Source organism: Kogia breviceps, chromosome 8, assembly GCF_026419965.1.
Source record: "Kogia breviceps isolate mKogBre1 chromosome 8, mKogBre1 haplotype 1, whole genome shotgun sequence".
Lineage (NCBI taxonomy): Eukaryota > Metazoa > Chordata > Mammalia > Artiodactyla > Physeteridae > Kogia > Kogia breviceps.
In genome coordinates, this window is record NC_081317.1 from 32,626,897 (window position 1) to 32,654,567 (window position 27,671).

The 27,671-nt window shown below is 36.3% G+C and overlaps 1 protein-coding gene across 6 annotated transcripts in view; it reads left to right on the forward strand.

Moving 5' to 3' along the window:
- Nucleotides 1-27,671, forward strand: part of MFSD14B (major facilitator superfamily domain containing 14B) — an 80,609-nt gene that overhangs the window by 14,178 nt on the left and 38,760 nt on the right. For 5 of the 6 annotated variants that reach the window (XM_067041110.1, XM_059072419.2, XM_059072421.2 and 2 more), the window contains one exon: nucleotides 17,428-17,523. In XM_067041110.1, the coding sequence (XP_066897211.1) occupies nucleotides 17,428-17,523 (96 nt within the window). Of the gene's footprint in view, nucleotides 1-13,196; nucleotides 13,318-17,427; nucleotides 17,524-27,671 lie in introns of all 6 variants that reach the window. The other variant, XM_067041109.1, reaches the window with a different exon arrangement.

Genomic DNA, 27,671 nt, shown 5'->3' on the forward strand with positions numbered 1-27,671 from the left:
ACATCCTCAAACAAATAATTTTACTCCTTCCTTTCCAGTTTGGATGTCTTTTATTTCCTTTTTTTCCCTAATTACTCTGGCTAGAACTTCCACTACTGTGTTGAATAGAACCTGTGAAAGCGGGCATCTTTTTCTTCTTCCTGGTCTTAGAGGAAAAGTTTTTTCAGCCATTGACTATTTTGACGTTAGGTGTGGATTTTTCATATGTGGCCTTTATTATATTGAGATAAGATAATTTCCTTCAATGCTAGTTTTTTGGAATTTTTTTTTTATCATAAAAGGGTGTTAATTTTCTCATGCTTTTTCTGCATTAGTTGAGATAGAGCATGTGGGTTTTTTCCCCCCCTTCATTTTAATGTGGTGTATTCCATTGGTTGATTTTATATGTGAACTATTCTTAACATTCCATGAGTAAATCTCATTTGGTCATGATGTATAACCCTTTTCATATGCTGCTGTATTTGGTTTGCTGGCATATTGTTAAGAACTGTTGCATCAACAGCATAAGGAAAATTAGTCTCTAGTTGTCTTTTCTGGTAGGGTCTTTGTCTGGCTTTATACAGGTAATGCTGTTTTCATAGAGAATGTTGATAAAATGTGGTCAGTTGTGAGAAGAGTTTGAGAGGGATTGGTGTTCTTTAAATGTTTGGTTTAAAGTGAAGCCATCAGGTTCAGGACTTTTCTTTGTCAGGAGGTTTTTGATTACTGATTCAGTCTCTATTAGTTCTAGGTCTGTTCATATGTTCTGCTTCTTTATGATTCAGCCTTAGTAGATTTCTAGGAATTTGTCTCTTTCATCCAGTTAATCCAATTTGTTGGCTTACACATGTCCAAGTACTGCCTTATAACCTTTCTTTCATTTCCAATTTTAGCAATTTGTCTTCCTCCATTTTTCTTGGTTTTCCAAAGATTTGTCCATTTTTTTCATATTTTCATAAATATCAACTTGATTTTGTTGATTTTCTGTGTTGCTTTTCTGTATTGCATTTATTTCTGCTTTAATCTACTATTTCCTTTTTCTTGCTTTGTGTTTAGTTTTTTCTAGTTTCTTACAGGGAAAAGTTAATTGTTGAATAATTTGTATTAATAAATAATAATTTACAGCTGTAAGTTTCTCTCTAAGCACTGCTTTAGCTGCATTTAACAAGCTTTGATATGCTGTGTTTTTCTTTTCCTTCATCTGAAAGTTTTGTAACTTCTCGTGTGATTTCTTTTTTACACATGGCTATTTAGGAGTATGTTGAATAATGTTGATATTTATGAATTTTCCAAATTTTCTTATGTTACTGATTCCTAGTTGCATTGTGTTCAAGAACATAGTGTGATTTTTAATTCTTTTAAATTTATTCAGACTTGTTTTTCAGTCTTTCCATGTGCACGTGAGAAGAATGTGTGTTCTGTAGTTGGATGGAGTACTCAATGTCTGTTACATCCACTTAGTGTACAGTGTTACTGAAATCTTCTATTTCCTTGTTAGTCTTGTCTATTGGAAAAGGGTATTGAAGTCTCCAACTATTGTTGAACTGTTTGTGCCTTTTATTTTTTTTAACATCTTTATTGGAGTATAGTTGTTTTACAATGCTGTGTTAGTTTCTGCTGTATAACAAATAAGTCAGCTACATGTATACATATATCCCCATATCCCTGCCCTTTTGCGCCTCCCTCCCACCCTCCCTATCCCACCCTTCTACGTCGTCACAAAGTACTGAGCTGAGCTCCCTGTGCTATGCATAGCACATAGTTTTTTAAGGAACCTCCATACTGTTCTCCATAGTGGCTGTATTAATTTACATTCCCATCAACAGTGTAAGAGGGATCCCTTTTCTCCACATCCTCTCCAACATTAATTGTTTGTACATTTTATGATGATGGCCATTCTGACCAGTGTGATGTGATACCTCATTGTGGTTTTGATTTGCATTTCTCTAATGATTAGTGATGCTGAGCATCCGTTCATGTGTTTGTTGGCAATCTGTATATCTTTGGAGAAGTGTTTCTTTAGGTGTTCTGCCCATTTTGGGATTGGGTTGTTTTTTAGATATTGAGCTGCATGAACTGCTTGTACATTTTGGAGATTAATCTTTTGTCAGTTGCTTCGTTTGCAAATATTTTCTCCCATTCTGATGGTTGTCTTTTCGTCTTATGGTTTCCTTTGCTGTGTAAAGGCTTTTAAGTTTTCTTAGGTCCCATTTGTTTATTTTTGTTTTATTTCCATTACTCTAGGACGTGGGTCAAAAAGGATCTTGCTGTGATTTATGTCATAGAGTGTTCTGCCTGTTTTCCTTTAAGAGTTTTATAGTGTCTGGCCTTATATTTAGGTCTTTAATCCGTTTTGAGTTTATTTTTGTGTATGGTGTTAGGAAGTGTTCAGGTTGCATTCTTTTCCATGTAGTTGTCCAGTTTTCCCAGCACCACTTATTGAAGAGACTGTCTTTTCTCCATTGCATTTTCTTGCCTCCTTTGTCAAAGTGTGTGCATGGGTTTATCTCTGGGCGTTCTATCCTGTTCCATTGATCTATATTTCTCTGTTTGTACCAGTACCATACTGTCTTGATTACTGTAGTTCTGTAGCATAGTTTGAAGTCAGGGAGCCTAATTCCTCCAGCTCTGTTTTTCTTAAGATTGCATTACCTCTTTGGTTTTCCTTTATTTATTTATTTATTTTTTGTGTGATACGCGGGCCTCTCACTGTCGTGGCCTCGCCCGTTGAGGAGCACAGTCTCTGGACACGCAGGCTCAGCGGCCATGGCTCACGGGCCCAGCCGCTCCGTGGCATGTGGGATCTTCCCGGACCGGGGCACGAACCTGTGACCCCTGCATCGGCAGGCGGATTCTCAACCACTGCGCCACCAGGGAAGCCCTGCATTACCTCTTTGGGATCTTTTCTGTTTCCATACAAATTGTGAAATTTTTTGTTCTAGTTCTGTATAAAATGCCATTTTTAGTTTGATAGGAATTGCATTGAATCTGTAGATTGCTTTGGGTACTATAGTCATTTTCACAGTGTTGATTCTTCCAATCTAAAAACATGGTGCATCTCTCCATCTGTTTGTGTTATCTTTAATTTCTTCCATCAGTGTCTTATAGTTCCCTGCATACAGGTCTTTTGTCAGCTTAGGTAGGTTTATTCTTAGGTATTTTATTCTTTTTGTTGCAGTGGTAATGGGAGTGTTTCCTTAATTTCTTTTTCAGATTTTTTGTCATTAGTATATAGGAATGAAAGAGATTTCTATGCATTAATATTGTATTTTGCTACTTTACCAAATTCACTGATTAGCTCTAGTAGTTTTCTGGAAGCGTCTTTAGGATTCTGTATGTATAGTGCCATGTCATCTGTAACAGTGACAGTTTTACTTCTTTTCCAATTTGAATTCCTTTTATTTCTTTTTCTTCTTTGATTGCTGTGGCTAAAACTTCCAAAACAATGTTGAATAATAGTGGTGAGACTGGGCAACCTTGTCTTCTTCCTGATCTTAGAGGAAATGGTTTCAGTTTTTCACCATGGTGAATGATGTTAGCTGTGGGTTTGTCATATATGGTCTTTATTATGTTGAGGTAGGTTCCCTCTATGCCTACTTTCTGGAGGGTTTTTATCATGAACGGGTATTGAATTTTCTCAAAAGCTTTTTCTGAATCTATTGAGATGATCATATGGTTTTTCTCTTTGCATTTGTTAATATGGTTTATTACATTAATTGATTTGCGTATCTTGAAGAATCCTTGCATTCTTGGGATAAAACCCACTTGATAATGGTGTATGATCCTTTTAATGTGCTGCTGGATTCTGTTTGCTAGTATTTTGTTGAGGATTTTTGCATCTGTGTTCAGTGATATTGGCCTATAGTTTTCTTTCTTTGTGACATCTTTGTCTGGTTTTGGTATCAGGGTGATGGTGGCCTCGTAGAATAAGTTTGGGAGTTCTCCTCCCTCTGCTCTCTTTTGGAAGAGTTTGAGAAGGTTTGGTGTTAGCTCTTCTCTAAATAGAATTTGCCTGTGAAGCCATCTGATCCTGGGCTTTAGTTTATTGGAAGATTTTTAATCACAGTTTCAATTTCAGTGCTTATGATTGTTCTGTTTATACTTTCTATTTCTTCCTGGTTCGGTCTTGGAAGGTTGTGCTTTTCTAAGAAGTTGTCGATTTTTGTCCATTTTATTGGCATATAGTTGCTTGTAGTAATCTCTCATGATCCTTTGTATTTCTGCAGTGTCAGTTGTTATGTCTCCTTTTTCATTTCTAATTCTATTGATTTGAGTCTTCTCCCTTTTTTTCTTGATGAGTCTGGCTAATGGTTTAACAATTTTGCTTATCTTCTTGAAGAACCAGCTTTTAGTTTTATTTATCTTCGGTATCGTTTCCTTCATTTCTTTTTCATTTATTTCTGATCTGATATTTATGATTTCTTTCCTTCTGCTAACTTTGGGTTTTGTTTGGTCTTCTTTCTCTAATTGCATTAGGTGTAAGGTCAGGTTGTTTATTTGAGAGTTTTCTTGTTTCTTGAAGTAGGCTTGTATAGCTATAAACTTCTCTTAGAACTGCTTTTGCTGCATCCCATAGGTTTTGGGTCATTGTGTTTTCATTGTCATTTGTTTCTAGGTGTCTTTTGATTTCCTCTTTGATTTTTTTCAGTGATCTCTTGGTTTCTTAGTACGAATTGTTTAGCCCCCATGTGTTTGTATTTTTTTACAGTTTTTTTTTTCCTGTAATTGATATTTAGTCTCATAGTTTTGTGGTCAGAAAATATACTTGATACAATTTCAGTTTTCTTAAGTTTACCAAGGCTTGATTTGTGACCCAAGATATGATCTATTCTGGAGAATGTTCCATGAGCACTTGAGAAGAAAGTGTATTTTGTTGATTTTGGATGGAATATCCTATAAATATCAATTAAGTTTATCTTGTATAACGTGTCATTTAAAGTTTGTGTTTCCTTATTTATTTTGTTTTGGATGATCTGTCCACTGGTGAAAGTGGGGTGTTAAAGTACCCTACTATTATTGTGTTGCTGTCATATTCCCCTTTAATGGCTGTCAGCATTTGCCTTATGTATTGTGGTGCTCCTATGTTGGGTGCATAAATATTTACAATCATTATATCTCCCTATTGGATTAACCCCTTGATTATTATGTAGTGTCCTTCTTTGTCTCTTGAAATAATCTTTATTTTAAAGTTTATTTTGTCTGATATGAGAATTGCTACTCCAGCCTTCTTTGATTTCTATTTGCATGGAATATCTTTTTCTGTCCCCTTACTTTTAGTCTTTATGTGTCCCTAGGTCTGAAGTGGATCTCTTGTAGACAGCATATATACGGGTCTTGCTTTTGTATCCATTCAGCTAGTCTTGTCTTTTGGTTGAAGCATTTAATATATTTACTTTTAAAGTAATTATCGATATGTGTGTTCCTATTACCATTTTCTTAATTGTTTTGGGCCTGTTTTTGTAGTTCTTTTCCTTTGTGTTTCCTGCTTAGAGAGGTTCCTTTAACATTTGTTGTAAAGCTGGTTTGGTGGTGCTGCTCTTAGCTTTTGCTTGTCTGTAAAGATTTTATTTTCTCTGTCAAATCTGAATGAGACCCTTGCTGGGTAAAGTAATCTTGGTTGTAGGTTTTTCTCCTTCATCACTTTAAATATGTCCTGGCACTCCCTTCTGGCTTGCAGAGTTCCTGCTGAAAGATCAACTATTAAGCTTATGGAGATTCTCTTGTATGTAATTTGTTGCTTTTCCCTTGCTGCTTTTAATATTTTTTCTTTGTATTTAATTTTTGATAGTTTGATTAATATGTGTCTTAGTGTGTTTCCCCTTGGATTTTTCCTGTATGGGATTCTCTGTGCTTCCTGGACTTGACTATTTCCTTTCCTATGTTAGGGAAATTTTCAAGTATTATCTCTTCAAATATTTTCTCAAACCGTTTATTTTTCTTTTCTTTTTCTTCTGGTACCCCTATAATTCGAATGTTGGTGTCCCCACAGGTCTCTGAGGCTGTCCTCAATTCTTTTCCTTCTTTATTCTGCTCTGTGACTGTTATTTCCACTATTATATCTTCCAGGTCACTTATCCATTTTTCTGCCTAAGTTATTCTGCTATTGATTCCTTCTAGAGAATTTTAAATTTCATTTATTGTGTTCATCATTGGTTGTTTGCTCTTTAGTTCTTCTAGGACCTTGCTAAACGTTTGTTGTATTTTCTCCATTGTATTTCCAAGATTTTGGATCATATTTACTGTCATTACTCTGAATTCTTATTCAGGTAGACTGCCTATTTTCTCTTCATTTGTTTGGTCTGGTGGCTTTTTTACCTTGTTTCTTCACCTGCTGCATATTTCTCTGTCTTCTCATTTTGTTGAACTTACTGTGTTTGGGGTCGGGGTCTCCTTTTTGCAGGCTGCAGGTTCATAGTTCCCGTTTTTTTGTGTGTCTGCCCCCGGTGGGTGAGGTTGGTTCCGTGGCTTGTGGAGGGGACTGGTGCCTGTGTTCTGGTGGGTGGGAATGGATATTGTCTTTCTGGTGGGCAGGGCTGTGTCTGGTGGTCTGTTTTGGGGTGTCTGTGAACTTCTTAAGATTTTAGGCAGCCTCTCTGCTGATGGGTGGGGTTGTGTTCCTGTCTTGCTAGTTGTTTGGCATGGGGCATCAAGCACTGGGGCTTGCTGGCCATTGGGTGGAGCTGGGTCTTAGTATTGAGACAGAGATCTCTAGGAGAGCTCTCACCAATTGATATTACGTGAGGCCAGGAGGTCGCTGGTGGTCTAATGTCCTGGTCTCGGCCTCCCACCTTGGAGGCTCAGGCCTGACACCTGGCCAGAGCACCAGGACCTGTCAACCACACAGTACTCTTGTTTCCAACAGACCCTGCAGGCAGAGATCCAGGAGACTGAATGATGTGGTAGGAATTCTCACCTTTTTCTGGCTTCTGTCCAGTGTCCCAGCATCTCTTACTGCAACAGCTTTGGGGCAAGTAGTGTCCAGCCACTAAAGTTGCATCCCATTCTCATCCCAGGTGTTTGGTAGGAAGAAATTGCCCTCTCCTCTTCTAGGTTCTTCTGGCTGGTCAAAATGGCTGAAACTCTCACCTTCAATACCATCTTCTACTAAAGATAGAAGAGGGCATATCTTTTATTTTTAAAGGGTATGGGTGCCAGTGGATGAGAAAGAATGATTTAATGTTGCACAATATAAATATCTTTGATATTGATTGTAAACAGGTCCTAATAATAAATATGAAAGATTATACTCTTTATGAGAAAAATGTGCCAAGAATGAACAGTCAATTCATAGAAAAATAAATATAAATTCCTAATAATCATAGGAAAGAAACTCAACTTCACTTGAAATCAGAGAAATGCAAAATAAAATGATAATCATTTTAAAAATCTGACAAAAATTTAAAAATTATTTTTAGTCTTAGAATATGGGGAAACAGGTATTTTCAAACACTGTTAATGAGACAGGTTCTTTTTTAAAATTTTTGGTAACTTTAAAAAGATTTTTTTTCTTATATCCAGTTATGAATACACTCATATATTCATCACCCTACTCCACCATTTGAAACACAATCTTATTTCATCTAAATTTTGTGTAAACTGGTCCTTAAAGTATCAGCTGAGTTGAATCCAAGCTTTTGTTTGTTTCATTTTATTTTGGCAAGAATATTTATAAGTGGTGTTATTTCTTGTTGTAGCACATCATGCAAGAAATAATCTTTGACTCTCTTAGTGATGTTACGAATGATCAGGTTTCAGGTGTTAGTCTGATTATTCCTTCATGAAGTACCTTGTTCACTTTTACCTAATGACTTTAACAGACATTAATGGTTATTGCCTAGATTTACTATTTAAGTGAGCTTATTACAAAGTGTGAGGATTATATGTTAATCATTCCTTCTTCATTCATTATTGAAATTCTTAAAAAGGAGAACTTTAGCTAATCAGTATTTGGTTACCCTGAGATATGGAAAAGCAGAATAAGTGCTTCTCTCTCTCTCTCTCTCTCTTTTTTTTTTTACTCCACATTTACCAGTTTTCAGAATAATGGCTTAGTTTTCTAGCATCCACCAAAGATTGATGGACTTACAAATTTGAATATATATATGTTTCAATCTGTGGCAGATATTACTTTTTACTCAGTCTTTGCCCAGTGCGGTTTCCTTCAGGTTGGCTCCTGAATCCTTTTGATATGACTGTAGTCTGTGATAGCATCTTTGCTTTTGGAAAGATATGTTCCAGGATCATGTACATTTTTTGCTCCAAACCTGAAATCAGCTCATTGTCTAGAAAGTTCGATTTTCTTTTAGTGGGAATTGATATTTTAAGACCACAATCTGGGCTCTAGGAGATGTTTGCTCTTGTTGGGTTGCTCATTTTTTTCTAGGTCTTTTCAGTGAGTAGAATTAGGAAGTCCTAACTATTTTCCTTTAAGGTAATGTGTATCATAATCTACATTGATATTTTTAAACCATATTTAGGATTTCAAGTATTTACTTCTTTGATTTTATATTTGTATCTTTTTCTCTTACAATGAAAATCTTGGTTCCTAGAGACAATAACATAGTACCTTATTTACTCTATTCTACTAGTTACATTTGAAAGTTTCAGGAAATAAAAACGATGTTATTAGTACCAACATGATTACTTTAATAAAACAGTTCAAGATTTTTTTGACCCTTAGAATATAGCCTCTAAGGATGTGCATTCAAATTCTGTGTTTTAAAGCAACTAAACACCTTGATACACAGGTTGATTTATTTCATTTGGATTTAATTTTGTTTTAGAATTAGGTAAAGCATTTACATGGTTCCAAAGTCAAATATATAAAACAAGGTATGAAATCTTGCTACCATCTCTGTGGCCTCCATTTCTCTCCCTCCTTCCTTCTGTATGTAACTGCTTTTCTTTGGTTGCTTATTTTTCTTTCCACCTGTGTTTTGTTTTTTAATATAAGCAAATAATATGTGTGTGCATAGGTATTCATATTATTTGATCATCTCTTAGATTAAAAAGTACTGTACATTGCACAGTATTGTGTGCCTTGCTTTTTTTTTACTTAACATATTCTGATCATTGCTCCAAAGCAATATGTAGACATTTCCTTTTTATTACTGTATAATACTCTAGCGTGTGGATTTACTATTTTATGATTCCGTTTGTGAATTCTATTTATATATGATTCTAGAATAGGCAAATCCACAGAGACAGAAGGTAGATTAGCAGTTATCAGGGGATGGGGTGAGGAGAAAATGGGGAGTGACTGCTAATGGATATGAGATTTCTTTTTAGATGATGGTTTTACAGAACTTTGTGAATATATGAAAAACCACTGAATTGTATATTTGAAAATGGTGAATTTTAGGGTATATGAATTATATCTCAATAAAAATATTTTAATGAATATCTCCAACCTAATCATGAGAGGACATTAGACAAATTCAAACTGAAGGACATTCTACAAAATAAATAGTGAAATATATACCAGAACTCCTGAAAACTGTCAAGATCATGAAAAGTAAAAAATAAAAATCTTAGGAATCATCTCAGATTGGAAAAGCATAAGGAAATATGAGACCGAAATGCAGTGTGAAATCCTGGATTAGGTCCTAAACTAGAAAAAAGAAAAAATTAGTGGGGAAAATAGTGAATTCAAATAAGATTTGTAGGTTAGCTAGTGTAGTAGTGTTAGTTTCCAGGTTTGAATAATTGTACCATAGTTATTTAAGATGTTAACATTTGGGGAGGCTGGTAAGGGGTATACAAGGACTCTACTGGTTTTACAAGTTTCTGTAGGTTTAAAATTATCTCAGTGTTTTAAAATGAAAATTATTAATCGCAACAACATTGAAAAAGTGGAAACTCCCTTGATATCGATCAATATGGAATGGTTAAAATAATGCTATATTCATACAGTGGAATACCATGTAGCTATTCATATACAGTGACATGGAAAGAGATAGAATAAGGTTTCAAAAAAAGGTAATATGTATATTCTGTTACCATTTATGTAAAAGGATGTTTTTACCTGTGAATGTACATGCATAAAAATATATGACAGATTTCTAGCATTGTGATTGCCTATGGAGAGTAGAACATGTATATTCCCTTACTTTAAGGTTTTATGACTTTCATTTGTTCATGTAACAGTTGTAATGTTTTAAAGTATATATATTCCATAAAAAGGAATGCAGAATGATAATAAACTCTTTAGTCTCTACTGTTATATAAAACATTAGGTGGAAGAGAAGTTCTAAGTCCAAGTATGTAGTTCCCTTAATACTGCCTTTCATGTATTTGATATTTTGGTTCTTTGTATTTAAGCTCATCAGCTAACTTTTAGGAGTATATGTGCAGTGATTCATTGGTTTGTTGCTCTGTCCTACTTTGAATGAAATCCAGGGAGTACTTGTTTTGCACCGTGTCTTGTTTTGATGACTAGTTACAAGTTTCTATACTATAGCCAGAGTGATGTTAAACCTCTAGTCATGTCTCCTTAGGAGAGAATCACAGTAGGCTTAATTAAGAGAGCTGAGACTAGAAGTTGTTTTCCTTCTTAAGCAATACAATGTTAATTCCTCATATTAAAAAAATAAAATCAGTGCTTACTGTTTCCTATGACAGGTAGTATACAGTCTTTTAAACTGATTGCTATGGACCACGCCTTTTATTTACCTATAAGCTAACTTTCAACATGCTAGGAAAATCATCACTAAGTTAAAAACTCCCTGCATTTAGCATCCTGGAGCACCCTACATGTGAGAGGAAGCTCAAAGACAAGTCTAGACCTACAACTGCTCTTGGCTCTTTCTATTTGAAGTTTATGTTTGAAAAAACTAGGTCTTAATCCATATGGATGCCTCATCATCTTTAATCACACAGGCTTCCTTTCCTTCTATTTAAGAATGCCCTTTGGGGTCCCTTACATGATTTCAAATATTCCACATGCATATATATGTAAATGTATATATATACATTTTTCTTTAATTGTGGTAAAATACACATAATATAAAAATGGATAAGATGGTAAATTTTAAGTGTACAGTTCAGTAGTAGTAAGTATATTTGCATTGTTAATCAACAGAACATTTTCATCTTGCAAAACAAACTTATACCCGTTAAACAACAATTTCCTCTTTCCTCCTACCCTGGCCTGTGGCTTTGGCATCCACCATTCTACCTTCTGTTTTTGTTTCTTGGGTTTTTAAAAAATTTTATTTATTTTTGCCTGCGTTGGGTCTTCACTGCTGCATGTGGGCTTTCTCTAGTTGCAGCAAGCAGGGACTACTCTTCCTTGCAGTGTGCAGGCTTCTCATTGTGGTGGCTTCTCTTATTGCGGAGCATGGCCTCTAGGCACGCGGGCTTCAGTAGTTGTGGCGCACCGGCTCTAGAGCTCAGGTTCATTAGTGGTGGCGCACGGGCTTAGCTGCTCCACAGCATGTGGGATCTTCCCGGACGAGGGCTTGGACCCATGTCCCCTGCGTTGATAGGTGGTTTCTTAACCACTCCGCCACCAGGAAAGTCCCGTACCTTTTGTTTCTATGCGTTCTACTACTCTAGATACCTCATATTAGTGGAATCAAAAAGTATTTGTTTTTTTTGTGACTGGTTTATTTCACTTAGCATAGTGTCCTCAAGGTTCATTCATGTTGTAGCATGTTTCACATGCTTATATTTTAAGTCATTCGTCACCCACGTTCCCCTGCTTCCGAACACCACTGATACTGTGCAGTGTTGTTGTTGTTTTTTGCAGTCTAGTGTTCAAAAAATGATTCCTCAGACATTTGTGGTTGCTCTTTCTAGTCACAAATGTCTATAATACATATAGTGACTACACAATCTACTCTTTTAAATAAAATAGTAAAAGATGTTTGTGATGAAGGTAATCTCACACATTTTTCATTGAGTTATGTTGGGACTAAGGATGATATTGGAGAGCTACAAAAGAGACTCAAAAATAGTCTTTAAGAGTTTAAAATTAATCATGAGGGCAAGGGGGTATGGAGTTGTATCAGTTACTATTTGCTACATAAGGAACTACCCCGAAATTTAGTGGCTTAAAACAAGTATTCTTTGGGTTAGCAGTTTGGGCTAGGCTCAGTGTGGGGTTCTTCACTGGATATTTTTGGAGTTACTCATACTTCTTTAGTCATCTGCAGGCTTGATTGGAGTTGAATGATCTCAACTGGCCTTGCCCCTATATCTGGCAGTTGGCAATGGCTATTCACTGGTTGGTCTGGAGGGCCTCATGTGCTCTCATTCTCCTGTGCCTAGATGGTATTTCTTCATGCAGTCTAGAAGGCCTCTGGAGGCCTATGTAAGAAGTCCGTGTTGTTACTTTACCTGATATCTGTTGGTTAGATCAAGTTGTTAAGCCACCCCAGATCTAGGGAAGTGGAGAAATACACTACCTTTTGATGGAACTGACAGCACAGTCATGTTGTAAAAAGGTTTTGTGTACAGGAATGGGAGGAATCTGTAGCTCATTTTTTGCAGTCTTCTACAGGAGTAATAGGATAAGATTTGTATTTTAGAATGATCACTCTGAGTATAGTGTCAAGAAAGATTTGGAGGGGGCAGTGAAGAGGAGTCAAGGCAGGATCGTCATCTGTGGGAGAGATGGTAATGTGAGTGTGTAAAAACATCATCACACACTTTTCATCCTCTGCTTCTAAACGTCTCAAGATGTTCCATAGTGATTTATAAAGAGGCAAAATGGAGAGGGGAGACATTGAACTGATCCAGAGAGGCTGTACTAGATAATGTTCAACTGGAAATAATCAGTTAAGCTTTGATAAATACTTTCTAATTAGCTCATAATTTAAAGGAGAAACCTGTGTCACTTTTTTCATCAGCATACTAGCCACCAAGAGCTTAGGAAGAATTGAAGGAAAGCAGATTTATTTTTGTCACCATTTCATGTCCAGTTGCCCACACAAAGTTCCCATCATACCAGGGCCCGGCTGGTAGCAAATACATTGGTATTTGCTAGGGATGAATGATAATTCAATTAAAGTAGTTTATGTAGAGGTGAAAGAAAGTGTTGGCATTTTAGAAGAGATGTTTGTTAATTTAAACAATTTCCTACTGACAGATGTAAACTTTTAATGTTTGAACAAAAGGTGGGTTGTCTATTTTTTGCAAGGTGTTAAAAATAGCATAATTATATAATGATATGTGCACACAGACTAAAGTGTGTACCTGTTTTTATATTTAATCAGCATTGCAGCCACATGGATCTCTTTTCCAGTGGTCTCCATAAATAGAGCTTGCCTGGGAAAGAAGCAATAAATCACAGAAATTGCAAGTGAGAAATAAGGTGGTCCTCCTATGCTTTCTACTGTGAGTGGTTTTCAGAGGGTTTTTTTGTTTTGTTTTGTTTTTAATTCTTGTGTGCATGATGCTTGATAAACAAAATGAATGATTTAAAAGGAATAGTTAGGCTATTTGTTGACATATTCACTTGCAGTTTGAGAGCAGTTTCTTTGCAGTGTGGGGTGGGTAACTATCAGAATTTCCACCCAAATAATTTGGAAATTATTAGTAAATGCATATAACCCATTTACTTTTTTAAAAATTTATTTTTGCCACTACTTCTGCTTTTGTTTTCACGCTGTAGATTTTAAAACAGATTACAGATATCTTCTTTTTTCATTGACTGTAAGGTGTGAGGATATTTTTAAAAACCTTCAGTACCATTATTACAATGAGTATAAGTCTTGAGTATCATTTAATACTCCATTTTCAAATTTCCATGACTGTGTTGATGGAAAATTAATCAGTCGATCTAAGAAATGGGAAATTTTGAGCCAAATTTGAGGATTATAACTGGGAAGAGCATCTCAGAAAACTCTGAGAACTGTTTGGCCCATCAGAAGTCAAGACACAGTTATATTAAGCTTTTTTGAGACAGAGCATTGTCCATCAAATGACATATTATTGACAGTTCACATAACTCAGATCTGAGTGCCATGTGACACCTTATCAAGAAAAGAATGTTATTTTTAAGGAGTTGTCTTAGGAGAATGTTGTTCTTCATTGTTGAGGGGAAATTTCTCCTGATGGGGAAGGTTTGGTTGATGCATAATGCAGATACACAATCCACAGTGGGGCGAGAGGGGGGGCCAAATGGCAGAGAAAATTTTTTATGTTTAAATTTTTCTTGTCTTGGCATAAAAAATGAATTTTATTTCACAGTTGACTCAAATTTTTTTCCAGTTAGTTTGAGTCAAAATTTCTTAAATTTGTTTTAATTTACATACTAATGTAGTATATGGTTCCTCCCCACCCCCCCATACCATTTTTTTGAGGAATATGGGTCATTTTTTTCTACATTCTGGGGTTTGCTGTTTAAAAGACCAGAGAAAAGACATTAGTCTCAGAAGATCTCCTTCTTCTATATCATGTGTATTTTGTTGAGTGCTTGTTATATAGAGAGAAGGGCTATTTGGGATATATATCTGAACAAATCAGACAAAAAGTCCTTTTCCTTCATGGCATTTACATTCCCATTCCAGGGGAGGTAGACAATAAACAGAATGAAGTTTGTTAGTCATCTTCTAGAAAACAATAGAGCATAACAAGGAAATAGGGACGTGTAGGACCAGTTGGATGTGTTAGATGTGTGGCCAAGTGCAGTAGGAGCCAGGGAGGGTGGAGCAGAGGAGTAACATCTGATTTACATTTAAATTGTTGCTCTGGCTGCCCTGCAGAGGGTGAAGGAGCTAGGATGGAAAGCTATTCTGTAATTGGCACAATTACAACGGCAGAGTTTCTGACTCCAGTGGCTGGAACAACTGATGCAGAAGGTCTCCTCACAGGCAGAGGCTGATGAGTTGCTACCATTTCCATTCACTATTCTATTGATAAAGGACTGATGAAACTGAAACCTCACAGCTCAGATGGGATTTGAACCCATACTTGAACCCACTGTCTTTTAATTGAGATCACACACCTGGTCTCAGGATTTAATGATGCTCAGGTTCTTTATGTCTTGTCACAGAAAGAATTCAGTGAGAGACAAAGTGATAGGTAAGAAGTGGATTTATTTAGAGAGATACACATTCCATAGACAGAATGCAGTTGTCTCCAAAAGTCAGAGCGGACTAGGGAGAAACACTCCAAAGACAGTGTGGGCCATCTAAGAAGGCAAGAGGCCCTGAAATATGGGGTGGTTAGTTGTTATGGGCTGGGTAATTTCATAGGCTAATGAGTGGGAGGATTATTCCAACTATTTTGGGTAAGTGAGGGGGATTTCCAGGAATTGGGCCACGACACACTTTTTGGCCTTTTGTGATTGGCCTCAGAACTGTCATGGTGCCTGTGGGTATGTCATTTAGCATGCTAATGTATTACAATGAGTGTATTCTGAGGTTCAACGTCTAGTGGAAGTCGAATCTTCCGCCATCTTGGACCTAGTTGGTTCTAACCAGTTTATGCTGTATCCAAGGCTATGTCATTCTTTTAAAGGTTGTGCTCTACCTCCTTCCCTCCTGTTTCAAAACATGGTTTGATGGTTGGGTTATATTAAAGATCTTTTTTTAAAAATTGTTGATGCTTAATTGGTTCTTTTTCTTTTAAATTTTGTAAAATGTTTTTCTGTTTTGCAAATGTCTTATTTAATGGTATTTAAAACTACTTATTATTAGACATTGCAAAAATCTAGAAATTTACAAGTTTGGATTTTTAATAACAGATCTTGGCCCGTTTTGAAAATTTTCAAAACTACAAAAAATTAAAAGAATAGTAAAATGAATAGTCATTCCCTTCATCTAAATTCAACAATTTAACAAAATTAAATTTTGTGACATTTGCTTTAGAAAGTATATATGTACCTTTTTTTTTTCAAAATCATTTGACAACAAGTTGCAGTAACATTAATGCTGTTGTAGGAAAGATAGTGGGGAGTGAGAGGATGGGAGGATGGTCACCTCCCATCTCAGGCGAGTCCCTGGGACAGCCACCAAGTATGGGTTCTTGGCTTTGCACAGGAAAGAATTCAAGAGCAAGCCATAGTAAAGTGAAAGAAAGTTTATTCAGGGAGAAACACACTCCATAGACAGAGTGTGGGCCATCTCAGAAGGTGAGAGAGGCACCAGGGTAGGGGTTGTCAGTTTTTATAGGGGTGGGTAATTTCATAGCCCTAATGAGTGGGAGGAGTATTCCAGCTATTTTGGGGAAGGGGTGGGGATTTCCAGGAATTGGGCCATTGCCTGCTTGTTGACCTTTTATGGTCAGCCTTGGAACTGTTATGGCACCTGTGGGTGTGTCATTTAGTGTGCCAGTGTGTTACAGTGAGCATATACTGAAGCTCAAGGTCTAGTGGAAGTCGACTTGTCCACCATCTTGAACCTAGTTGGTTCTAACTAGTTTATCGTGTCCTCAGGCCATGTCATCCTTTAAAGGTTGTGCCCTGCCCCCTTCCTGTCTCAATGCCAAATGATTATCTAATATATAGTACATATTGGGATTTTTTCCTCTTGTCTCCTTTTTATCCAGGATCCAGTTCAGGATGCCCCATTTGTTTTTTATGACTCTTGTTTCCTTTAATTTGTACAAGTCTCCTACCTTTACTTTGGTCTTTTATGACATTGACATTTTTAAGGAGACCAGGCCAGTTGTCTTGTAGAATGTCTCACAATCTGAATTTGATAATTTCCTCATAATTAGATTCTAATTAAACCATGCAGATGTGTTTTTACCTTTTGAAGTCTTAAAAATATAAGCTTAGGGATAATGGGGATTTTGCAAAGTCTTTTGTAAGTATCACTTCCAGTTATTACAAAATGCTAGTGCAGCACTTGATTTTTGTAATAACCATTGGCACAGAATCAAAGAACATAAAATTGAGTGGACTTTTAGGTGTTATCTCCAGAAGTCGTAAACTGCAGAAAACTAGCAGAATAGGCACAGTTTTCCAACAAAACAGAAACAGAAAACTGGATTTTGACACCTTGAGGTATCAAAGTGTGTTTTCAGATTTGACCTAGTCCTTATGCTTCTTCCCCCACCTCCTGTCATTTTAAGTCCTCTATGCTGCCCCTGAAGTTTTTGAGCATATGACCCCCTCCCTGCCTGCCTCTCTCATGTAGCAAGGGAAACTTCAGGCTTAGAGAGACCAAATTGCTAAGGAACACATAATTAGCATGTTCAGACAGAATATTCAGGTCCTGAAACTCCAGTCTCTTGAAGATGCAGTTGATTTCCTACCAAAGTTCCAGTGATTTGCATCGATGGGACAAGTAGAAAGTCTCATCAGTGGCACCTTCCATGATTAGGGAAGATGAAGAAATCAGGGATACCACAGAATTAAGTTTTATCTTAAATAATATAGGTAGCTCCTAAGTTTATTTTATACAGTTTGTGTGTGTGTGTGTGTTAGATACCATTTTAGGATAATGAGTTTCTTATAGCTGTTTACTATTTTTCATAATAATTTCCTTCCTTTTTTAGCTACAAGGCTTTGGCCGACCAAGTGTACACCATGCTGCTATTGTCATCTTCCTTGAATTCTTTGCATGGGGCCTATTGACAACTCCAATGTTAACTGTAAGTATTGCTGAACTAGGTCCTTGTTTATGAGAGCAGAGACATTGTTAAGCATATGTCCCCAGAGCTATATGTCTAGGTATGTGTTTGAGAGTAGCTCTTGACAATAATTTAAGACTGTTTACCATTGGGTTGTTTCCACTGTGTAGACTGTGAACCACCTGCAACAAAATACCTGCTTATTAAATATTCCTGGGTAGCAGGGCCACTCCCAGAATCTTGGGAGTGCTGTGAATGAACCTACAGTCTGTATATTTAGGAAAATCTTTAAGAAGTCTTTAAGAAATTATTGCAAAGCTTTGTTGAAGTTTGTAACTTACTTTGTATGGGTGTAAGGACCTTTGACTTAAGAACGTAGTAATAGGAGATTGGTAAGTACTGTGTAACAATGACAGTGATGAATGTATGAATGTCCCAATTTCCGTTTTTGATAGCTGACCTACAGCCATTTCTTTGTAGAAACCATTGAATTTCTTAGTAAGAACTTGGATGTTTGATATATAGTGTGATTAGAGGGAAGGGAGATGCTGAAGAAAAGATTGGGGTGCAGATTTTAGGTGCCTAGTAACTACTTAACACTTAGTTTTAATAAAGATATTTTTTAATCAGCCTTACAGTTCAGTTGTCTTAAATTGTTTTTTAAAAATCGTTGGTTAACCCTTCCCAATCACCATTTTGCCTTACCAGAGAATCCCTTTGGGTTCAGATAAACTTTGTTCCCAAATTAGGTTTAGAAAATAGAGAACTTTAGAGGATGACTATTAGCCTTACACGTGACTTTGCTATACCCTTTTTAAAGTTTTTAATTCTTGTGGCACATTTAAAATTACATTTTGGATGGAACAGGTTTAAAAACTGCCTGTGTTTTAATCCTCTATTTTATTCTTTTTCCTTGCATTTTCTTTTCTTCATAATTCTTTACTGCAGGAGGTAACTGGTTATTAGTTAATGGGGGATAAGTGGTCTCCATTTTAAGTTTCATGAAATCCTGCATGCCATGTGAATCACAGTCTCTAGTGCCTAGGGCTGCCTGGAACACAGTTGATGCTCAACGTGTATTTTCTTTGAACAGATGTATGTGTTGCAGGCACACACATAATGTGTTGTCAAGTTATTGCTTCTCCAAGACATATTTTTAGTGTAAATATAGACACACCAGGCTGCTCATTTTAATAAACTGTTATAATAACAATTTTTAATTAATTTTTAATTTTTGGCCCTAGTTGTCTGATTTTTTTCCCCACAGTTTCTTTAGCTTACAAAGAGTTTCAAAATAGTATTTTTCTGATGCACCCTGTTGCCTATAATTGCTCAATATAGAGGTAATCCTGTAATCATTCTTCATTTGTTAAGAATTCAAGTTGAAATGAAGAATGCTTCAGTGTTTTTGATACCATGTGAGAAATTCTAAAACCTCCTTCCAGATGGTTAAAATCCTTAGGCCTTTTTGACCCTAGAGCAGATTATCAGATCCCTTTTAAATTTAATTAGTAAGTTAATAGACTAATTAATGCACCTTCTTCCTTCTTACTGCCCAAAGCAGATAAGTTTCTTAGGGTTACTGTGTCCCTGTTAGACCCTGCAGTGCAGTCTTAGAAGCCAGCTTAAATGTTGCTTTACTGCCTCTTTGCAGTTTCTGAGCAGTTTTGCTTCTTGCAGAGATTTGGTTAAAAAGAACATTTATGTGAGGAGTACAGAGTTAACTAGCGTCACTCTACAGTGTCATAGAAGAAGTGTTGTTGAGTTAGTAGATGTGCTTATTCTCTTTCTCTAAGCTCTTGGTGTTGCTAAATTAAGCTAAATGTCCTTTACTTTCCTATCTCTCCCAGATTTTACACCACAGTTTAACTGTTTCTTTTTTGACATGAGGGGACTGGTTCACTCCTCCTTTTGAAAAGAAAGATCTCTTTTTTTTCCTTCTTGCTGTAGCTAGTGGGCAGCACTCTGTCCTGTTTCCAAAGCAAGAAAATACAATCTTGAGATGAGGATTTGGAGATACAAAACAGTACATACATATTCATATTTTCCAATCTGACTATCTCTGCATCCTACCTAGCATTCATTAGGACCCTCTGTTTGAAGTAGTGTAGAACAATTTACTTCTTCTTAGTCATTTTCTCTGAGATTTGTTGCCTGTCTCATGTGGCCATGTCGTAGATTACAACTTTAGTTTGTTAATTAAGCACCATGAGAAAGGTCTCCACCCCTAATACACTGAAGCAAAACCGCAAAGTTGGCCTTACACAGTGACCTTAACCTTCCAGTAGTACTATTAGTTCTTCGTACATAAAAATGACCTTTCTCTTGTCTTACATCCCTGCCTGACATTCTACCCTCTAGTCAAAATGTGCATCCTTTTAGAGGGCCTGATCTCATTTTAATATAAATAAAGTAATCTGATTAGATTTATTTAAAAGTCTTTAGGTATATTTAAATAGAACACTTATTTCAATAAAGATATACTTAATATTAGTTCTTGTGAGTGAAGAATTTTAGTTTTGCAATTTGCAGATTTTCTTCTATAAGCTCACCTTCCTGGAATCCTGATAGAGATTCAAGGACTCAGTATTCCCTACTACACCATCTTCTCTCTGTATGGTGATCTAATAATCCAAAGAATTCTCTTTAAACACTTCCCTGCCGCATTCAGTTTTCCTGTGCCACCGGCACTTTGAGGCATGATTTGCTCTGCACATGAAAAGGAAGTAAGTTCTAACTATAGTCACATGGACATTGTTTGCTTTCTGGATTCATAAGATTTTCCAGACTCATTTTTATGGTTTTGACAGGTTCCTAATGGTGTTTTGACCAAAGTATCCAGAACCTACCCTCTTGTGTGTCATATAATTATTAAAACAAGTAGCATTCACTAAAGGTATCTATAATATATGATGACACTATGTTAAATCTTTGCCTTCTTTTGCCAAGCTGACCGTTATTGTATCATGAGTATTAGTTAATTAGACGCAGTGACCTTTGTTTGGCATTTATTTCTGTCCTATTTTTTTGTGTTGTATGTTGTAATCTGTAGCCTGCTTTTATTTCTATAAACTTGTGATGCTTAAAAAAAAACAATGCTTATTTCCAACTTACCTAATTAATACAGTTATAAGAAGAGGTGACATGGAAATACAAGGAAACTGTTGGTGGGTCTCTTCGGCTTAAAATTTATTGTATAAAATATTTAATGTGCATTCTGTTTTTATCATAGATTTTTCAGCATTTTATTATATCATATTGTCTGGCATCCATTGTATCTGGTAGGAAGTCAGCTGTTAATAAGTATTATTGTTCTCTTGATGTCAGGGGGTCTACATGTAGACTATGGCCCACAGGCCTAATCTGGCCTACTGCCTGTTTTTATGTGGTCTGTGTACTAAGAATGTTTTTTACATTTTTAAAAGGTTGGAAAATATCAAAAGAAGGTATTTGGTGACACATGAAAATTATATGAAATTCAAATGTAAAATTTTGTTGGACCATGACAATGCCCATTGAATGTGACAGCTTTTGTTCTACAATGGCAGGGTTGAGTAGTTGCACCACATACAATCTTACCTGAAATATTTACTATGTACTGTATGTTCCTTTACGGAATAGGTCTGTCAGTCCCTTCCGTAAGTGGTAATTCATTTCCTTTTTCTTGCTGCTTTAGAGATTTTCTCTTTGTCTTTCAACAATTTGACTATGCTGTAATGTGTCTAGGTGTGGATCTTTTTTTTTTTTTTTTGTGGTACACAGGCCTCTCACTGTTGTGGCCACTCCCGTTGCGGAGCACAGGCTCCGGATGCGCAGGCTCAGCGGCCATGGCTCACGGGTCCAGCCGCTCCGTGGCATGTGGGATCTTTCCGGACCGGGGCACGAACCCGTGTCCCCTGCATCGGCAGGCGGATTCTCAACCACTGCTCCACCAGGGAAGCCCTAGGTGTGGATCTTTTCGTGTTACATTTATTTTGGCCATGCCCCGCAGTTTGTGGGATCTTAATTCCCTGACCAGGTATTGAACTTGTGCCCTTGGCAATGAATGCTCAGAGTCCTAACCACTGGACTGCCAGGGAATTCCCTTTTTGTGTTACTTTTACTTGGGGTTTGTTTGGCTTCTAGGGTCTGTAGATTAATATTTTTTATCAAATTTGGGAAGTTTGGGACCATTGTTTTTTTAAATATTTTTGCTCCCCTTTCTCTCCTCTTTTGGGGCTCTCATTATACTTCATAATGTTTCACAGGTCTTGGAAGCAAAGTTCATTTTTTTTTTTCCCCCCAAAATTACAGTCTGACTTTTGACTTTTGATGTGACGGGAAGTCAACAAATTCTGTCCTAATAAAGCTGGACAAAACAGTCAAAAACAATCATTTCAGTGCTCTGGAATTCAAAGGCACACAACAAACTGAGAAGCATTTATTTATTAAGCTACTGAACTTCAGGCAAGAATAGTGAGTTTGCAGTTCTGAGCTATATCCTTTTGCTATAATTGTAACTGTGAGCATAACAGTTTCTGAGTCCTGTGAATCCTTTTAGCAAATCTCTGAAATCCATTTTATTGTTGATGGACATTTGGGTTTACTATGTTTGCCTATTACAAATACTGCTTTTGTGATATTTCTTGTATATGTCTTATCAGTTAAGGTGTATACATTTTTTCTTGTTTCTTGTAATACATACCTAGGAGTAAAATTGCAGGGTTTTGTTCAATTTAGGTATATACTGCCAAAAGTTTTCCAGAGTGGTTGAATCAATTTACCCTCCAACAAGCCAGGCCCTACATCTTCACCCACAGTTGGTATTTCATTTTAGTCATTCTGATGGGTGCAGTGTGGCCTTAATTTGCATCTTCCTAATGAACAATGAAGTTAACCCCCTTTATGTATATTTATTTGCCATGTGAATATCTGATCATTTTTTTTCCCTCCTTGGATTGCCTTTTCACTCTCTTAATAAGTGTCTCTTTATGAACAGTAGTTCATAATCTTTACATAGTTCAGTTAACTGATGTTTTTCTTATGTTTGGTTGCTTTCTTAAAATCTTGCTTAAAGAAACTCTTCTTTCCGAGAGCTTTATTGGTTTATTTTGCACACACAGATCTACCATACATCTAGAAAAAAATCACTGTATTTTATAGTGGTCAAGATTCATTTTGGTTCATATTAATATATAGTTGAACCAGCATCATTTATTTAAAAAATCTTTCTTTCCCCACTGTATGTGTCAACTTTGTCATAAAGCAGGTAGTCATATTCATATGGATTTGTTTCTAGGTTTCCTGTGTCGATACTATGCTGTGTTGATTTCCATAGCAATATCTTGATATCTTATATAACTTTCATAGCTTGGTTCTTCTTCCTCAAGATTGCCTTGGCTATTGTAGGCCTTTTCTATATCCATATACATTTTGTAGTCAGCTCTTCAATATTCACAAAATAACTTGCTGGGAATTTTGATTGTGATTGCATTACTACAGATTAATTGAGGGAGAACTGACATCTTTACACTGTTGAGTCTTCTAATCTACATGGTATATTCTCCTTTTATCCAGTCTTTAAAACTTTCTCTGAATAATGTTTTACATTTCTCAGTGCATGAATTTTTCATGAGATTTATTCCTAGGTATTTGGGTTTTGATGCTATAGTAAATAATGTAGTTTTAAAGGTTAATTTTCTAATTGTTGCTGGTACATAAAACAATTTGTTTTTGTGTCCTGACCTTGTGTTTAGTAATTTTGCTAGATTCACTTATTAATCCTTATAGTTTATCTGTAGATTTTCTAGACATTCATATATTTTGTGAATAATGACAGTCTTCACTCATTCCCATCCTTTTTATTTTTATTTCTTTTTCTTTCTTTGTTGTATTGATTATGACATCCAGTGTAAGGTTAACTAGAAGCAGTCATAGCAGGTTTCCTTATCTCATAAATGATATGAAATTCTAAAATTCACCACTAAGTATGATGTTTGCTGTAGATTGTTTTTATAGACACTCGTTATCAGAGAAAGGAAGTTCCCTTCTGTTCCTGTTTTGCTTATTGTTATTATGAATGGGTGTTAACTTAGATGAGGTTTCTGCATATAACCAGATAATTAGATTTTCCCCTTTATTCTGGAAATGTGGTCAGTTATATTGATTTTTGAATATTAAGCCACCCTTGTATTCTTGTAGTAAATTCCACTCAGTTATGAGAAATATAATTTTAAAACTATCACTGGATATGATTTACTAGAATTTTGTTTGTGTCTTTGCAACTATATGGGCACAACAGAGATTGGAGTGTAATTTTTTCTTGTAATGTCCTCATCATGTTTTAGTATTAAGGTTTTGTTGACCTTGTAAAAATTAATTTGGAAAGGGTCTCCTCTCATTCTCTGGGAAAGTTTGAGTGAGATTGCTGATATTTCTTCTTTAAATGTTTGGAAGAATTTGGTGAGGCTGAAGTTTTTTGTTCTTTTGTTTATTTTAGCAAAGATTTTAAATAACATTTAATTTTTTTTTTTTTTTTTTTTTTTTTTTGTGGTATGCGGGCCTCACTGTTGTGGCCTCTCCCGTTGCGGAGCACAGGCTCCGGACGCGCAGGCTCAGCGGCCATGGCTCACGGGCCCAGCCGCTCCGCGGCACGCGGGATCCTCCCAGACCAGGGCACGAACCCGTGTCCCCTGCATCGGCAGGCAGACTCTCAACCACTGCGCCACCAGGGAAGCCCCAACATTTAATTTTTTTTAATGAGATGTGACTATTCAGATTATGTATTTTTTCTAGTGTCTGTTTTGGTAATTTGTGTTTCTTCAAAGAATTTTTTCACTAAACGTATAAGAGTCTAGTTTATTGGCAAAAAGTTCATAATATCTTCTTTCCTTTTTTTTTTTTTTTTTCCGGTATGCGGGCCTCTCACTGTTGTGGCCTCTCCCGTTGCGGAGCACAGGCTCCGGACGCGCAGGCCTAGCGGCCATGGCTCACGGGCTTAGTTGCTCCGCGGCATGTGGGATCCTCCCGGACCGGGGCACGAACCCGTGTCCCCTGCATCGGCAGGCGGATTCTCAACCACTGCGCCACCAGGGAAGCCCTCCTTTTTTTTAAATTGAGGTCTAATTGATATATAACATTAGTTTCAGGTTTACATCATAATGATTTGATGTTTGTATATATTGCAAAATGATCACCACAGTAAATCTAGTCAATTTCCATCACCATACATAGTTACAAATTTTGTGTGTGATGAGAACTTAATTTTAAGATATATCTGCTTAGCACTTTTCAAATATGCAATACAGTATTATTAACTAAAATCAGTATGCTGTACACTACATCTCTATGACTTATTTGTTTGGGGGTTTTTTTGTCTTTATTATTAATTTTTATCGGAGTATAGTTGCTTTACAATGTTGCATTAGTTTCTGCTGCACAGCAAAGTGAATCAGCTCAATGTATACATATATCCCCTCATTTTTGGATTTCCTTCCCATTTAGGTCACCACAGAGCATGGAGTAGAGTTCCCTGTGCTATACAGTAGGTTCTCATTAGTTATCCGTTTTATACATAGTAATGTATATATGTCAATCCCAGCCTCCCAGTTCATCCCCCCTCCCCCCTTGGTATCCATACATTTGTTTTCTACATCTGTTTCTGCTTTTCAGTTAAGTCCATCTGTGCCATTTTTCTAGATTCCACATATAAGCAATATCATACGATATTTGTCTTTCTCTTTCTGACTTATTTACTCTGTATGACGGTCTCTAGGTCCATGACTTATTTGTTTTATAATTAGAAGTTTGTACCTTTTGACCCCCTTCATTAATTTGCCTACTCCCTACCCCCTTGCCTCTGGCAGCCACAAATCTATGAGCTTGGTTTTTTGTTTTTTAGATTCTACATATAGGTGAAATTATACAGTATTTGTCTTTCTCTGTCTGACTTATTTCACTTAGCATAATGCCCTCAAGTTCCTTCCATGTTGTCACCAATGGCAAGATTCTATTCTTTTTTTATAGCTGAGTAATTAATGTTCATATATATGTATATATATACACACATATATACACAGCACATCTTCTTCATCCATTGATGAACATTTCAGTTGCTTCCATATCTTGCCTACTGTAAATAATGACGTGATGAACACAGAGGTGCATAAATCTTTACAAATTAGTGTTTTTGTTTTCTCCAGGTAAATACCCAGAAGTAGAATTGCTGGATCGATCATATGGTAGTCCTATTTTTAATTTTTTGAGGAGCCTCCATACTGTCCTCCAGTAGTTGCTGCACCAATTTTCATTCTCAACAACAGTGCACAAGGGTTCCCGTTTTCCCACATCCTCGCCAGCACTCGTTATTTCTTGTCTTTTTGATAATAGCCATTCTAACAGGTGTTAGATGATATATCTCATTGTGGTTTTGATTTGCATTTCCCTGGTGATTAGTGATATTAAGCATCTTTCATGTACCTGTTGGCCATCAGTATGTCTTCTTTGGAAAAATGTCTGTTCAGATCTTCTGCCCATTTTTTAATCACAGTGTTCTGTTTTTTGCTATTGAGTTGTATGAGTTATTTATATATTTTGGATATTAACCTATTATAGTTACATGATTTGCACATATTTTCTCCTAGTTAGTAAGTTGCCTTATCATTTTGTTGATGGTTTCCTTTGCTGTACGTAATCTTCATTCTTGTTATTAGTAATTTGTGTTTTTTCCCTTGGTTAATCTTAATAGTTTATCACTTTTACTAAGCTTTCAAAGAAGTTATTTTTGGCTTTGTTGATTTCCATTATGGAATGTTTGGATTTTGTTTCATTGATTTCTCTTTTTTAGAACATTACCTCATTTCCTTATTTCTCTGGGTTGGATTTGCTGTTCTTTTCCTAGCTTCTTTGTAAAGAAGCTTAGAACATTGATTCCAGCCCTTTTTTGGTTTTCAGTTATATGTATTTTAAACTAAATTCCTTTCAAGCATTAATATTGACATACATATAACTCATGAGGTTTAATTTATTGTATCTTTATTATCATTTAGTTCATTCTTTTTTCTAGTATTTCCTATAACTTCTTTGAGTCATGGATTATTGGAAGTGTATTGTCTAATTTCTAAACATTTGGGATTTTTCTAGCTTGTGTTATTAAAGAACATATTGTGATGAATTGTTTCGGTTCTTTGAAATTTGTTGAAGTTTGCTTTATATTCTAGTATATGGTTAATTCTGATAAATGTTCCATGTGATCTGAAGAGAGCAAGTATTGTGTGGTTGGAATAGTGTTTTATATGTGTTAACTATTTTGATTTAACTATGTTTGATGCCTTTTATATAATCACTGAAGTTTTTGTCTACGTGTTCTGCCATCTGTTGAGAGAGATGTGTTTCTCTTCTACCTCCATTATTGTTGTGCAACTAAATTATATATATTTTAAACAATATAATACATTGTTATATTTTATACAGTCGGTATTCAGTTAGATTTACCCTGATATATTTCCATTCTGGTGCTCTTCTTCCTTTTTCTATATTATCTTCTAATCAATTCTTGAAGACTTTCCTTACTTGTTTTGTTTTGCTTTGTTTGGTGCTGGTCCTTGTGTAACACATTGTTTTTAATGCATGTGGCATCCTCTTGAATCTTTTGGAGGACACATACTTATTTTAAAGCTTTCTTCTGTTTCCTACCATGATTTGGTTATTAGGCAGTGAGGTAGATTATCTTTTCCTTTCTATGTTCTTTTTTGTCCTTCCAGTGGTTTTTCTCAAATTCTTTTGTTGAATTTTATACATATTTATATTTACAAATGAGGGGGTAGGTCAGGGATTGTGAAAACAAACGTCTTCTAGGGCTACGCGAGTGTAGTAAATGTGAGAAGTGGCGGTAAGAATGGGTTGGTGGGCTTCTCTGGTGGCGCAGTTGTTGAGAGTCCTCCTGCTAATGCAGGGGACACGGGTTTGTGACCCGGTCTGGGAAGATCCCACATGCCACCGAGCGGCTAGGCCCGTGAGCCATGGCCGCTGAGCCTGTGCATCCGGACCCTGTGCTCCGCAACGGGAGAGGCCACAACAATGAGAGGCCCGTATACAGAAAAAAAAAAAAGAATGGGTTGGTGTTTTCGGTGGAATGCATGCTCTTTCTACTGCAGCAGCCACTATCTACTTAGCCAGTCAGTGACATGGCA